Raw genomic sequence first — 16,289 nt, forward strand, 5'->3', positions numbered from 1 at the left:
CCCATATGGTTCAAGACATTCCCCCACCCCCATCTAGCCATAAGGAAAGGGAAAAGTGTCTGCAACCCCTCAGATTGGAAACAAATGTGCTACAGGAACATTTTTATTATAACAATTACATTGATGTGAAAATTACTGAAATGATCGTAACTATGTACACTATGGATAAACATACTGGACAAAGCCTTGCATGAGAATACAGCTCTGTCAGTGAACAGTAGACACTTGAGGTGAAAAAATTCAAAAGAAAACCTTCTCAAAAATAAAAGGGGTCAGATCATTGCCATCTCAGAAAAGAGAAAAGGACAGTTAGGATAACATTTTCTTTGGATTCAGAGTAACAGCCGTGTTAGTCTGTATTCGCAAAAAGAAAAGGAGTACTTGTGGCACCTTAGAGACTAACCAATTTATTTGAGCATGAGCTTTCATGAGCTACAGCTTTCTTTGGAGATGCAAGTCTCTACATCCTTTATTTTTGGGAAGCAACCAGTTGTGGTTAATGAACAGAGAGCAAAAAAGAGATTGTGTCTAGCAGAATAGGGAAGGGGGACACAGGTTATCTGCACATTACTGCAAATTACTGAGTCCTGGACATTGAGTATGTAGTGTTTTAAGAATGTTGGGCCTTGAAGGTCTTCGAGACTATTCAGTCCAGGATATCATAACTGATCTGGAAGAGTACATGCTGTGTCAGAAGGTCCCTTAGCCTTATACATCTCCCTGACACAATTACATATCCATTTGGAAATAGAACCCTAGTGAATTCTTTCCTCTGTTTCCGCTGGAAGCTTATCAATAAGTCAGTAGTTTTTCCAAATTGTTCAGTTTTGTTGAAGTACAGTACATCTCCAGTGTCTGGCCAATGCCCAAAGTATGCCATTTGTGTTTCTTCTTGGAGTTTGTGTTTGAGTAAAAGGTAGAAGTCTTATAACATGTGAAATAACTGCTCCAGGTAGTTAATTTTTCCATGTTTCTCAGTACTATTTTACCTTAATGGAAAATAAAATATTCAAGTTAAATGGATAAAGACCCTGTCTTTAAAACCCTTGTAGCTCAAGTGAGGACCACTAACATGGCCACCTTGATATTTCAGAAATAAAGAGATACCATCCTTAGGAGCTCATATATATTACAGGCAAGTGCCCAAAACACACTGATGTGACTCCACAGCCAAATACTTCATGACCTGAGCAGGGGATGAATTCTTCAACTTAAAGAAGCAGATCCCACGACTATGATATGCTAAGCACTCTTCCATCTCAGAGCAGAGGACTGACCAAAATGCAAAAATGTGGACTTTTAAAGTAGTGCTGCCAGGCCTAGGGAAAAAACAGTTTGAAGAAACTGTAAACCTACTGGTATTTGAACCCTAATCTCAACTGTAGCCTTAATTACTATAATGAGAAATAAGCAGCTGGAGCTCCTGTTATTAAGTTAAGATATTACTGTGAAAGATTATAGTCCACAAGGGCTAAGCCAATGTGTTGCTCCTCTTCAGTATTATATTTAGCTTTTCACTTTTGTAAAGAGATTATAGAAGTTCCATCCTTCATTTTTGTATTACAATGTAAAACAAAAATATTGAAATATTTGTGCTTGTCAGAGGATGATACTGAGGTTGAAAAACCTATTTGCGATAGTAAGGTACATTTAAGCCACACACTTTATTGCCTTGACTTCTGAATGGTTAAGAAAGAACAGATGGAAGCAACTCTAATGGCCTAACATAACTTACTGAATAATAATGTACTTTGTGTAAGCAACTGCAATGCCAGCTCTGCAAAAATTCTGATTCAAGATGTGATACAAATTCAAATTATTTTAAAATCTTTTGCAAAACTCAACAGGAGATTTGAGCATTTGCTGAAGAAGGAAAGTTTAAAATAGCCTGATGTCCTTAATCTAAGGTGGCATATTTGACAATGAAATAACTATCAGGCTAGAGTAAGAGAAGCTACAAGGGAACATCTGGAAATTATTTTTGCCAAGCAAAATTGCTACAGAATACAAATCTATTCTTTGTGAAAAAATGTAACAGAAAACACAGGGACTCATTCACACACTATTACCCAAGATCTGCTCACTTACAAGATTTGAACAGCAACTGTAACGTGACATGCCAGATGGAAAAAGCAATCAAAAGTGACCACAGCCTGTCTTGCATTAGTGCAAAGTTTCCTGACCCTCTCAAGGAAACTTTACTCCCTTCACTATTCTTCTTCAGTAGCAAGAGCTTGCTCATAGTCCTGCAGACAGGCCCTTGATAATACTCTGTTATGGAAATAAAACGCTTACAGAGCCGAAAGAGTGGAGATGGGGTAGGAGGATGTCCTGGCACAAGATAAAATAATTTTACTGGCACATTTCTTACAGCAGCTTTAGGATCAAAATGGTACTGAAACAAAAATTAAAAGATCACCTTGATATCAAAACCAGAGCAAAAATCAGAAGGTTCAACACGTACAGGTGGGGAGGAAGGCACTGCCTCCCAGAAGGAGCTGTTTTCATTCACTGCAATAAACTGTTCCTCAAAACAAACACACCTCTCAACCTTCAACAGTTCCAGGTGTTTGGAGCAGCAGTTGCAGGCAGGACTCCCAGCCCCACAGATTTGGCAGAACAGCAGGCTGAGTGGAAGAGACTTAGGTCTTCTGTACTGGAGACCTCAGGCTCTACTCCTAGCTCTGCTTGAAATGAATTTGTGCAACTTCTGCATTACCATATTTGTAAAATGTGCTAGAATGACACTTTGTTACCTTGTAGGGAAGGTCACGAGGTCTTACTCATTACGTAGGACAGGAAGTACATAGACATATACGCAGCAGGTATGCGAGGACTTTGAAACTAAAAGCCACGATTGGGGTGGGAAAAAAAATTCACACTGCAGAGGAAAATAAGGGTGATACCCAATTGGATCCAGTACACACACCAATGTTGTCCCCTTTCCATTTTTACTGTTGAGGCACATACTCCAACAATAAAATATTTTAATCAAGTAAACCACCATTCTCTCTCTTAGAAGTACACACTTTTCACTCACCACTCATACGAGTGCTCTTTGAAGGGAAAAATTTTGGGTTTTGTAACCATAAACGTTATTGGGACTGTAACAATATCAGTCATGAAAACCATGATTACAGAGATGTCAGGTTAAGCAATACTTTTCATCTATGGAGAGTTAAAATCTATCTTGGGTCACCAGGGGAAAGGAGATAGGTGTAGTCTCATCTGGTCACATCACAAAACCATTCAGAACAATTAGTCTCTGCTTGAGGAAATCCAACAACAAAAGAGTAAGGATGTTTCAAGTAAGGATTGAAGTGCACTAGCAAAGCCAAGTGGAGAATTTTAACACATCCCTTTTCTGCACTGTGGTTAGATCAAACCAACACCACTAATCCCTCACTTTTATGGGCACTAAATGCAATACAAAGTGTAGAAAGAAATCAATTAATATACAAACAGTTTATTACACACACATTCTTGTCAGTTGGTTAGGATAATCGGTGCAACTCATTTCTAGTTTCACTAACTCACAAGTTGTAATACTGCCAATCTTGTATGATGAACATAAGACCTTCATAATACACCTTTTCCAGAAAACCTATTTTAGGAAGATCTAAGGCATTTTAAAATATTACATTTAAAGATTCTGTATTTTAGACCGCAAATTCTTAGGGGCAGGGACTGTCACTTATTATGTGTATACATAATGACTAGCACAATGAGATCCCAACATATTTGAGGTCTTTAGGAGCTAACAATATACATGTTTATTAATGAATAATAATACAGTATTGCATTAAAAGAAGCTAAACCTGAATTACAATATAACAACAGATAATAATAAAAACAACAACAGAGGTGTGATTTTCTTAATAAAGTTTTTTTTTGTAGTGTTACCCTTAACACTACACCTTTTTCTCAAGGAGCCAGGAAAGCATAATCCTAAAACACTCACCAGGTCACTTTTAGGTGCATCCTGATAATCTGTTGTGAAGCAGGACATTGAACCTCTTGAGCCATTGCCCTCACTGGCTTGCTTTGGAGGCTGTGCATGTTGTCTGTATGTTGCACTCTTAGGGGTCCAGCAAAAAAGGTTGACTGATTCACGGACACAACGTTCAATGTCAATTTCTGACCAAGGATTGAAGAACAAGCAAAAACCCAGATGTGAAAGTTAGTAAAATCAGAAAGTTAGACCAGTGAAACAACTGCTGAAAACACATCTTCAATTTTTAGTAACTATTTAGTTAATTTTTATTCAAAAGACATCCAAGAGACTTTACAGACAAATTATATAGGGATTAATTTTATCCACCTCTGAAATGCCGCCACCTCAGGAATGTAAAGTGGCAGCAAAGTTACATTTATACAACTGTTTAAGACAGGAAGTGAAAAAGTACCATAACCAATTGAAGCTATAGGGATATTTTAATAGATTAATAGAATTACTTATATAGTAAAGATACTTCAGTAAAATTTGTTGGCATACTGTAAACCAAAATGCTCATAAATGTAGATGTACAATGGAAAGCAAGTCAAGTAACATCTATTTACATGATGCATGAACTTTCAGCTGATCCAAAAATCAATGCCCTCTTTGTCATGGTTACAGTTGTTAAAAGCTATTACTTCCCAGATTAAAAGAGTCCAGTGAAACTTGACTTTGAACTTGAATTTGAACTTTGTGTTGCCTGCTATTTTTGACAAAATTATATGCTGTCTACTGGAAAACAGGAAATCTCAACATTATTTCGTGCTTGATGGCACACAAAATGGATTTGTCTTAGTCTTACTTTGAATTCAATCCAAAAATGGCTGCAGCTCACAGGGCAGCATACTGGTTGAAGTACATGACACAACATGACTGAACTTGGGAATGTTTTAAAATATAAAATAAGCTATCACCAGTTGCAAATTATCAAAGCAGAATGAAGAAATGTGTAACCAAAAGTGATACTATGACAAACATCATTTCAGAAGTGATAACATCAGGGCTATGTATGTTTTGAAAGCAAGGGTGTTGCAGTTCTGACCAAAGCAGTTAATAAGAGTATATGGTTTCTTGAGCACAGCAAAAGGACCAGTTGATTTGTTTCACCAGACCTTCAGTCTCATAAACGGGACAAATTAACAAGTGTGTAGAATTACCATAACCTTCATCTTATAACAGTTCACAAGACATGACATAAGTACGACCGGCACTGGATGTATCAGTTCTAGATATCTCTGGGATGGACAACAATTCATTATGACACTACCAAGTTTAGGCTGGAACTTAAGGTAGAATATTTTAGTTAGACAGGACTACTTACTCCAATTTTTTTTTTTTGATGTTTAAAGAGAAAGACTTGGACTATTTAGGAAGCCATCCTTATTCAGGAAAAGTACTTAACTTTTAAGCACACGCTTAAGTCCCCTTAAAGTCACTGTGCTAAAATGCTTTCTTGACTGAGGGACTTAACGAGTACAGGCTGGGAGCTAAGAATTAGTGAGCTGTAGCTCACGAAAGCTTATGCTCTAATAAATTGGTTAGTCTCTAAGGTGCCACAAGTACTCCTTTTCTTTTTGGGTTCTAATGTCAGCTCTAACAAGCATCCTGCTGTGGCCATGGATAAAATCACAGCCTCCGTTCTTCCAACTCAAGGGTTTTCATGCAGGATCATTCTTCTCAGGGGTATTGTATGTCAAGTTCTTTGACAACAAAATGCACTCTTTTATATAATGTATTACTAGTCAATTTAATTACTAATTTTTCATTTTACAGGTGACTTGGTAAAAAGTTTCTGTTTAGTAATATCTTCCAGGAAAATCTGAGAAAGTGGCAAAACTAATGCAGGCTTTCTGATTTAAGCAAAGTTTGCAAAACTTCACCAATTCTATGGCTCAGAATACAGGTTCCAAGTCATTGATATTACACAGATTTTGCTCAGATTTTAAAAGGCTCAGTTTATTTGTATGGAGATGAGAACTTCAACTAAATTCTCTGACATGTTTACAACCTCTTATTTTTCCGTAGGGAGACAGTTCCAGCCTGATTCTATCATGAATTATATCCCCTACACCTGGGATTCTTGGAATGTTTTACACGACTGTTAGGAAAACTTCAGCAATACTTGTGTGTGAAGGGAGATAAAAGTAGGATGCCTTAGCAAGTGTAAAAAGGCATCTGAGCACCTCCACCTCCAACAGTGCCCAAGTAAACAGAGAGAATTGTGGGAGGACATAAGAGTCTACATATACCCCTAAGCTGTTAAAACAAAAAAGTCAAGGAAGGAGAGGAATTTTAAACCGGCATGAAAATATTTGACATTTGGGCTTAGATTTTCAAAAGTGACAAGTGATTTTGGTTGCCTACATATTTGGTGTACACCTGGAGACATCTTAAGGGAGCCTGCTAAACACACACTCTCTGAAAACTGAGCCCCTACAAGAAGTCTCAAAAGATGGGCATCTAAAAATTGAGGCACTCAAAAAAATCACAAGTCACTTTTGGAAATCTTGGCCCGTAGCAATGGCCCTCTCCTCCCTAAATTTTAATTTTTTACAATAAACCAGCAACCTTCTAGTAAAAAGGAATTGACTGCCCTTTAATGTAGAGTAGCCACTACTCTACATTAAAAACTTTTTTGTCTCCTAAATTTACTAGAGTTTTACATTTATGAAAATAATTTGGTCAGTAAAAGAGAGAGACCTTTTTGTGTGCTGCTAACATTATATGTCAAATGTCATTCCCACTTCCAAATATAAATGATCCAACACACACAACAGGCATTTTGCTACACTTTCAAAAAATACTAAGCCCACAAAAATATTTCACTTATTTTCCTAAACCTTATTTTACTATTTTGTTCCCCTTTTGAACCTTATATACTGAATTCTCCTCTCCAGACATAACTACTGCCTCCTTCTTCTGTTAACACAATCAATCTGAAGTGAGAAGGATGCCTCAGTGTGACGACTGGCTAATATGGACACGGCTAGTTTTTATGAATATGTCTAATGAATATTATCACAGAAAGAGGCGAGCACATTTAGGGCATTCTGTCATAAAAAAGATGGATGGCTTTTCTTCTGTATCAGGATGTAAGAACTTTCTTTCACAAATCAAAACATTTGTCGTCCTATTTTTGGGGCAAAATTAAAATATAACCTCAAGCTTTCTCCCCTAGCGGCTCCTCTTTAGGCTGGAAAGTTACTAAAGACTATTGTGTACCATTAAATATACCCAGTTAATACATTTATTTCCTGAAGGTTTGATGAGCTGGATAAACTAATCTTTTAAGTAAACACGGGCAAATTAGCTGCTATATTTTCTAACAAAACCAATCATTAATCTCTCTAGGTTGATAAAGTCTGGAAGGCATGGATGACATGCATTGCTGCTCTAACTCAAAACCGTGTCATTAATATAACTCCATCCAATAAGCCATATATTCTATTCACAAACTGAAGTCTTAAAAGCTTGTGAAAAATAACTGATATCAGTAATGAAACATGAACTTTATGGAATATCTGAGATTCAGTACAATACAGCAACCTTTGTAAATCTCCAACTGTCTGCATTTTGAGTGGATGTCAAAAAACACAAAGCACCAACTTAAGGGAATATGCCTGGGTCAACTGCATATGGAAGATTTTTTTGGTTTTTTTTTTTGGTTTTAACTGTTCACAGAAAAAGCGTGCTGAACAAATGATTACTCAAGCAAATCCTGTCATAAATGGTATTTATTTAGTGAAGAATTATACTGAATAGGTCTTTGTGCACAATTTAATCCATCTCAGAAACCTTTTCCTTTGGGTTGAGGACACATGTCAAGAAGAAATGTGGACAAGATAAATTGCATCTACTTATTTTGGAGAAAAGCTAAGGTTAAGATTGTGGTTTGACCTCTCTCTCACAAGCATTCTACTACTGTCCTGCCACCCCTCCCCCTGCACACCCAAAACACCTTATACTTATGTGCCCAAGGACACCACTATGCTGCAAGCAAAGGAGTTGAACAGGTCAGACAGCTTGATCTTGTGACCTTTCCATAGAGAGGACAGCATAGAGATAAACGATTACAAGCTACCTACGTATGCCATACAAAAATACTAAGGTAACATAATGACAGGGACACAATCAATTTAAAACAAAAATCACATTTCGATCTGGTATTTCTTTACTTATTATTATTGTTACTAATACTTGAGGACTGTAACTGAAAGGCCAGAGAAAAACAATGTCCTCTTTTTTTAAGCTTACTTTCTGCATTTGTGAACATTTTGTGTAGTTGTCTGTCTCCACTGCTTTGTTAATGGTCATTTGCTCTTCCTCTCTCATGGACTGGCATGATGACATAAGTCTCATGCACCATGGACGAAAGCTGTCACCAGACTTACTCCTTTTTTTGTTCATTTTTTAAATCTCTCACTCTGGCTGGTAGGTGGGGAAGGGATCTGAGCCTAAAGATATATTCAGATGCTTAGCTGCATACAGAATGCTTAGTTCTGGATTGCTGTGAGGGAAGAGTAATATTTTTTTCCCCTTAAGGAGCCATCAGTCTTTCTGTCTACAGCATTGGGAGAAGAGGAATTGCTTCTTTTTAAAAAATGTGAACAGGAGATTAGTTTAGCCCAGAAACAACAAAGGAATCAACCATACGATTGTGCCCCCAAATAAATTATAAATTGTCCAGAAATGAACACAGTTCAAAGGCCGGCTTGTGGCAAAAAAATTTATATCTGGATGTTTCTGGGTACAGACCCTTGGGAAGTGACGGCCCAATGGACTGGGAGCAGTTTCTCGGGGGGGGGGGAAGAGGGGTGTCCCTTTGGATTTAACTGGTGGGTGTTAGAAAAGAGTTAATAAAGGTAGGCTAAATCTTCATATTTAAATATTCTCACTGACTTTTGAGAGTCTGCAGGCTCCACAAGTGAATCTCAGAAACTACCCTCCTTCTTGGAACAGAATGGAGAAAAAAAAATCCAGAATGTCTGTTCTTGTGTGTGGAAATCTGTAAATTCTAAATATTAGATGAGGCTTACTTCAGCTACTAGCCATCAGGACATTCTACTTCCCTCTAACTCTACTCTGCACAGAGGCACACATGGGGAGTGTGGTTTCAAAGCTCATCATGCCTATCACAAAGTTTATGCCAGCCAGACATCAGGTCTCTAGCCGAAGACAAGTAGGGTCTGCTGTACCACTGGTATAGGTCACCTGAGCTGCGTCATGGATCCTACACCGATCTCTTAGTGCATAATTGGGAAGTAGGCCCAGGAAAATCCAGCTGGCTGGAAGACTCCCCAGATCAGTCCAAATCCTTGCAGGCTGAACCAATCAGTGAGGCTCCGCATTTTGGGGCTTTTTTTCCCCACTGTCTGGTGCGCTGTTCAACCCGATTAATTAATTTAAAAAAGTAAAGGAGTTTAGAACTGCTTCTCTCTCTCTCTGAGGAAGAAAAATAATTGAGCTCAAAAATTAGGATGCAGGGAAACGATGAGCACACCAAAATCCTCAACCTCGGATTTGTTTTGCTGCCAGCTGCTATACTGAGAATGGAGATGGCAACTCAGGCATTCTGAATCAAGTTACACGTGAAAATATTGGTCTAAAAAGCACACCATTAAAAACATATCTGTCATAATTGTAACTGAAACTGACAATCATTTATTCTTTATCTTTCACAATGTTATTTTAGGGTGGGTTACTAGCAGATAAGTTTATGTTCATCTTTTTTTCCTAGCCTAACTGATTGCTGAAGACGTTTGCTAAAACTACTATAATCTTACCAGTTAGATACAACGGTTTTAGAAGGCAGTAGCTAGGAAAATGTTGAGATTAGGTAGAAATCACCTCCATATAAAGATACTTTGCTTTTTTTCTTCTTGAAATATATTTCCAAATAAGCACCTCACATATAGCTGCAAGTTCATATATTCATTTGTGCACAGTGGAGAAATAAACCAAGAAAGAAGCAATCAGTACACATTTAATTGAATACAGTACAACATATGGCTATATGAACAATATGCAAAATGCTATTAATTTCCATTCAATTTTTCATGCCAACATTTTTATAACTTTTCCTTCATTACTGCCATTGTGTCAGCAATTCCTTGGACTATCTGTATTAAGGATACAACATAAATTACTTAAAGTGAAAAAAGTATGTCTAAGAGTACTAATATCACAACACAAAATACTATCCAAATGCTGGCTTTTGTGCATTTAATGAATAGCATATCGGATTAGAAGGATCTATGGATCCAACAATTACTTGTTATGCTTTCAAAACATTTTTGACTCCTATGTATAATTCATAAAATGAGAAATTAAATACCACCACGTGGCATGTTCATAGAGTAAGAATTGCAGGGCTGGAAGGGACCGTTAGAAGTCACCAACTCCAGCTTCCTGTGCTGAGGCAGCAACAAGTAAACCTAGATCATCCTTGACAGGTGTTCGTCTAACCTGTCCTTAAAAACCTCCAATGATGGGGATTCCACAACCTCCCTTAGAAGCCTATTCGAGAGCTCAAATTCCCTTATAGTTAGAAAGTTTTTCCAAATACCTAACCTAAATCTCCCTTGTTGCAGATTAAGCCCATTGCTTTTGTCCTATCTTCAGTGCACTTGGAAAACACTTGATTACCTTCCTCTTTATAACAGCCTTTAACATATTTTAATACTGTTTTCTGATGTCCCCTAAATTTTCTTTTCTCGAGACTAAACATGCCCAGTTTTTTTAACCTTTCCTCATAGATCAGGTTTTCTAAACCTTTTATCAATTTTGTTACTCTCCTCTCTCCAATTTGTCCACATCTTTCCTAAAGTGTGGCACCCAGAATTGGACACAGTACTCCAGTTGAGGCCTGACCAGTGCTAAGTACAGTAGGAGAATTACCTCCCGTGTCCTATTAATATACCCCAAAATAATGGTTTGCCTTTTATGCAACTGCATTACAATGTTGACTTATATTCAATTTGTGATCTATTATACCCCATCTTTTTCAGCAGTATTATTGCCCAGCCAGTTATTCACCATTTTCTAATTGTTCATTTGATTTTTCCTTCTTAAATGAAGTACTTTGCACTTGTCTTCACTGAATTTCTTTGTTGATTTCAGACCAATTCTCCAATTTGTCAAGGTTGTTTTGAATTCTAATCCTGTCCTCCAAAGTGCTTGCAACCCCTCCAAGCTTGGTGTCATCTGCAAATTTTATAAGCATACTCCCCACTCCATTATCCAAGTCATTAATTGAAATGCGGAATTAACTGAAATATTGGAACCAGGACTGACCCCCTTAAGGATACCACTAAATACACGTTCCCAGTTTGATAATGAACCACTGATAACTATTTGGAGTATACTCTTTCAACCAGCTCTGCACCCACTTTATAGTAATTTCATCTAAACCAAATTTCCCTGGTTAGTTTATGAGAAAGTCATGTGGGACTGAATCAAAAGCCTTACTAAAAAGCATGATATATCATGTCTACTGGTTCCTCCCTATCCACTATGCTGGAACACTATCAAAGAAGGAAATTAGGTTGGTTTCGTATGATTTGTTCTTGATAAATCTATGTTGGCTATTCCTTACAACCCTATTATCCTCAAGGTGCTTAGAAACTGATTGTTTAACAATTTGTTCCAGTATCTTCCAGGTTTCAAAAGTTAGGCTGACTGGTCTGTAATTCCCAGTGTCCTCTTTGTTCCCCTTTCTAAAGATAGGTCCTATGTTTGCCCTAATCCAGTCTCCTCACCTCTTCTCCCTGAGTTCTCAAAGATAACTGCTAATGTTTGATTGTTTCAGCTAGTTCCTTATATACCGTAGGATGACTTTCAAAAGGCCCTGCTGACTTGAATACATCTAACTTATCTAAATATTCTTTAATCTGTTCTTTTCCTATTTTGGCTTGCAATCCTTCCCCCTTATGGGTAATATTGCTAGTAACCTGCTCGTGGCCCCCTAAGGGCCCCAATCTATACACACATTCTTCCTTTTGCTGTAAAGAAAATACAGAGATAGTATTAAAACAGGAGAGATGTAACCTGTTCAACAACAGCTGTTTTAAAGAAGGCTCTAGCTATATAATGACTTTTTCCTTGTTTACTGTCTACCAACCTCTTTAAAATGAATATACCTTTTAGCTAGAGCTGTCTTTTAGAAAAGAGTATACATGTGATTTTCTTCTGCTAGTAATAACTACACAGTAACAAAAGCACAAATAAATATAAATAAAATAATGGATGTTTCTTTAGTGTTTTTCCTTTGTTTTTTTTAATCCCATCATAGTGAAAGTTATAAATAGAGATGCATGAACATCATGTAGCTACAAGTGGAAAATGTGAATAATTAAAGGAGTTGCAGCTTCAGGTAAAATTACATCAATCTTGCAGGCTTTGACACTGCAGAACAACCTTGGTGAGCAGGTGTGCACTAACAAATCGCTCTGCTCCTGTACCAAAGCCAGCTCCCCACCTCATTTCTGCCAGCAAGCAATAAAAAAAGAATTACTGGCAAATATGCATGGCTTCAGTTTCACAAATACCATTATTTATCAGTGATGAATCTTCATAAATTGCTTTATAAACACCCCTGCCACTTGCATCTCAACAAAGCCATCAAACACAAAACAGGTACTGGGAATATGTGGGACCAAGATGTTTCCACAAATGTCAATCCAGACTGTTTCTTCTTCTTGAAATGGAAAAATAAAGAATGCAGCATTGTTTGTTGTTGTCTTATGGTATTTTCAATCTAATTTTTTATATGAAACTACCAAAGTATAGTATAATACCATGGCTACTGTATGTGTATGTATTTGACAGAGTCCAAAATTGTTTTTTTCTTCACAGGTATACAGTCATTTGGTACAGCAGGATAGCCCCACTAACTCTGTGACAATCACCTTGCAAAACGTTTTGCACAAGAGGCAAATTTCTTTAGCTTGGGAACATTATTTCGGAGATGCCTGTCGTGACTGCATAGTTAAGGTGTTACAAGGGCTTCATTATTAAAAGACTTGTTCTAACCTCCTCTTCCCTTAGCCCCTGAATCTAAAGGAGGAAATTTTTAAAGATTTTTCAAAATTGTAGTACAAAAAGTTGAAAGAAGCCCTTTTAAAAAAGGTAAAAATACTCTGTCATGATCCTTCAACCCCTAACTTTAAAGTTAAATACTCTACAAACTTCAAAATTCTCACATATGCACATTTCTCTACAACATACAGGCATTTAATAATATAAAACATTAATATCTTCACTGTTTTTAATTAGAGCTACACTAGCTGCTTAGAGCGTTGCATTTTAATTACCTCACAATTAATATCTTAATTGTTATTGGGGAAATGTTCAAAAGGCACAAAAGGAAGTTAGGCACTCATCTGCCACAAACTCAATGGGAGCTGGGCATTGGATAGCCGTCTGTGCCTTTGACAGACTTCCGCAGTTAGAGCTGAATGGGTCATGGATAGGGGTGAGCAGAGCATGTCCCGGGAGACAGGGAATTAGAAGTTAGGTGGCTCACCAAAAGGGAGAGATTCTCACCTCAAGGTGTGCACCCAGCAGACCCAAGCTCTGATGTGCAAGTATCTTTAGCAGTTAGTTCTGGTTCCGTCAGTGAAAATGTGCATGTCAGAATTGTTTATGTAACCTCGGTTTAGAATTTCCATAGTTTTTTTTAGTATTTGGGTTCTTTTAGAGCTGTGAGATCCATCTAAGTGTTTATTCGACCCTCACCACCACTGGTAGTGCATCTGTGGTAAGTCAATTTTTGAACAGTTAGCAGCTTTAACTACAACAAATTTTTAATATTCGAATAACTCAGTTTCTGGAGGAATAACCTATTGTCATGATTCAGGGCTAGCTGAACCTTTGCCCCTTCTTCGGTCTCTCTCTGAGTGCACCCCCTTCAGTTTTAGGCCTTGTGTCTGCTAGTGAGATAACTCAATATATGCATATGCAGTAAAGAATAGTAACCTGGTCAAGATACAGTAGTAATAAATTACAGGCAACTCCAAATCCATCACACCAGTGTTAAGGGTTCACAGTTAAGCACTCTGAAGTGACAAATGCCAAAGCTGTGTTTATCTGTACAACCTTATCTCTGGTTTCAGAGTAACAGCTGTGTTAGTTGTGCACACACACCATTGGATGTGCTGGAGTGAACTGTTCTAAATCTCAAATTCTCACATTCTACAAACAAAACAAAGTTTGCAGCTGAAAGGTTGGCTTTGCTTTTTGGTCAATTGACGTTTTTCTGGTGCTTACATTATTGGAATGAATAAGAAACCCGTGGACCTGTGTTACACAAGTCTCACAAAAAGAGAAGAGGACTTTTGCATATTTGTATGGTCTTTCTGAAAGCAAAAATTAGAGTAGACAGAAAGACAACGTAATATGCATAAACATTCCCATAAACTTAAACTAAGTTAATATAATTTTATATATATTGTACCAGCCTTGTCAGTATCCTTTTAAAGCTAGATATTCCAATCAGGATACATGGTACTGGCACCTCATTATAGATAGTTAAAAAAAAAAAATCTGTATCTTGTCAGAAACTTGTAATACAAATTTCTAACATATGAGGAAATTACTATTATGCTAAAACTGCATAGATTACCAAAGAATGTGAAGTGGCTACTGAGTGGCCACAAATTTGCTGCTCCTACAAAACTGTAATACTAAAGTTAATTACAAGTCTTATCAATAACATGACTGACTTGCTCAGAAAATAAAAGTCCACCTTGAACTAAGCAGCATATTCATATCTACAGGTTTCAGAGTAGCAGCCATGTTAGTCTGTATTCGCAAAAAGAAAAGGAGTACTTGTGGCACCTACCGTTATAGGCATGGAAAGTTAGAGAATGAGAGAGAAACCCGGATAAACTGACAGAGTTGTCAGAAACTGTAGGAGACACGTCTCCCCAAAATGCTAGACATGCATGCAAGTATAGGAAAAGGGGATGGATAACAATGAGCTTGGGATGCTGCTTGTTGGTCACAAGACAAGGAATTCATGGGCCAATGAAATGTGTTTTGACAACAAAGATGTACCGTCCTAGTCAAGAATATGGCTAGCACCTATCTTTACAATAAGGCCAAATATTTGTGTGGAGCTATTTCCAACATGTTAATTTTTTCTTGGCTTGAGGTAAACATTGTAATATTATGGGTTCCATTAGTAAGATTTGTGTTCAGATAGTTTAGCTTAGAGTACAGTGCTGTCAGACGCGGGATTCAAAACTTTAACAAACTGTGATATTACACAATACAGGCTCTCTCAGTGCTGTGGCATCTTAATGGTTTTACTATAGGTATTGTTTGAGTAATGTGATATATACGGCTTGACAGCTGCACGAACTGAAAGTTTACAGACAAGCAAAAGAGCAATAGTCATTTTTAGAAGAAAATATAGTGGGATGAAATCTGACTTTTTTTTAAACCTTTACAGGGGAAACACTCCCTTCATACAGAGTCAATTTTAAATGACTGTTAGAAACAAACACTTAATGCATTTACAAAGATGGATTATCAAATAAGAAAATCAAACCCTAAAATGTGATTTACTGGTGGTATGTTTCCAAAATTAAAGTAAGTATTTTTAATTAGCCTGTTTCTCTCTTGCTCATAAAGGTTAACTTTACTATGAAGCCATGTGATATAAATTGCATAAAATGGTTTGATAACTTTGGATGAATATTCTGTCCCCAAAATTATTCTTGGCAGATTGTTAAATTCAGGTATAAAGAGATCTCCCAGAAAATACCAAGCACTGTCCATCATAGGAAAAAACACAGCCAACACATCAAGAAAGTCACTGCCTTTGTAAAAAGTTTTCAAGATAATTTTCTAGTATCATATGGTGACATGCTGTACCACAGAGTAGCACCCTGTAATGCCCATATCCATCATTTATATATGGGTATGATATTTCATATGAAACATGCTATGTAAGATATCATATGAAAGGTCATGATTTGCTGAAATCCATTATTCTGTTAAAATATGTATATTGTTAGCATGTATGAAGTCATGAAACTTTGCTATATGGTTGTTATTGAAATATGTTGTAAATTTGGGAGTTGTCCGCTGCTATTTCTCTAGTGACAACAAAGGAAGTGATCTACACACAGGTGGGTGTTAAACCACCATTAATCAGAAGGGGTGTTGTAAGCAAGGGATTTATAGTTCTGTAAGAGAGTTGCACAAGCATCACACAATGGGGGACTGTTCAACTCTGACTCAGCAAAGCACACCAGGACATTTCTGGGCTAGCGTTTTCCAGGCACCT

The 16,289-nt window shown here is 37.2% G+C and overlaps 1 protein-coding gene across 21 annotated transcripts in view; it reads right to left on the minus strand.

The window, feature by feature from the left end:
* The window catches only part of TBCK (TBC1 domain containing kinase), a 281,017-nt gene that overhangs the window by 148,476 nt on the left and 116,252 nt on the right, over window positions 1–16,289 (minus strand). For all 21 annotated transcript variants that reach the window (XR_012158526.1, XR_012158524.1, XR_012158514.1 and 18 more), the window contains one exon: window positions 3,962–4,137. Coding sequence is in view for 1 of the 21 variants with exons in the window: in XM_073340839.1 (XP_073196940.1) it covers window positions 3,962–4,137 (176 nt within the window). In the remaining 20 variants the exon portion in view is untranslated. The remainder of the gene's footprint in view (window positions 1–3,961; window positions 4,138–16,289) is intronic.

Source organism: Lepidochelys kempii, chromosome 4, assembly GCF_965140265.1.
Source record: "Lepidochelys kempii isolate rLepKem1 chromosome 4, rLepKem1.hap2, whole genome shotgun sequence".
Classification (NCBI taxonomy): Eukaryota; Metazoa; Chordata; order Testudines; family Cheloniidae; genus Lepidochelys; species Lepidochelys kempii.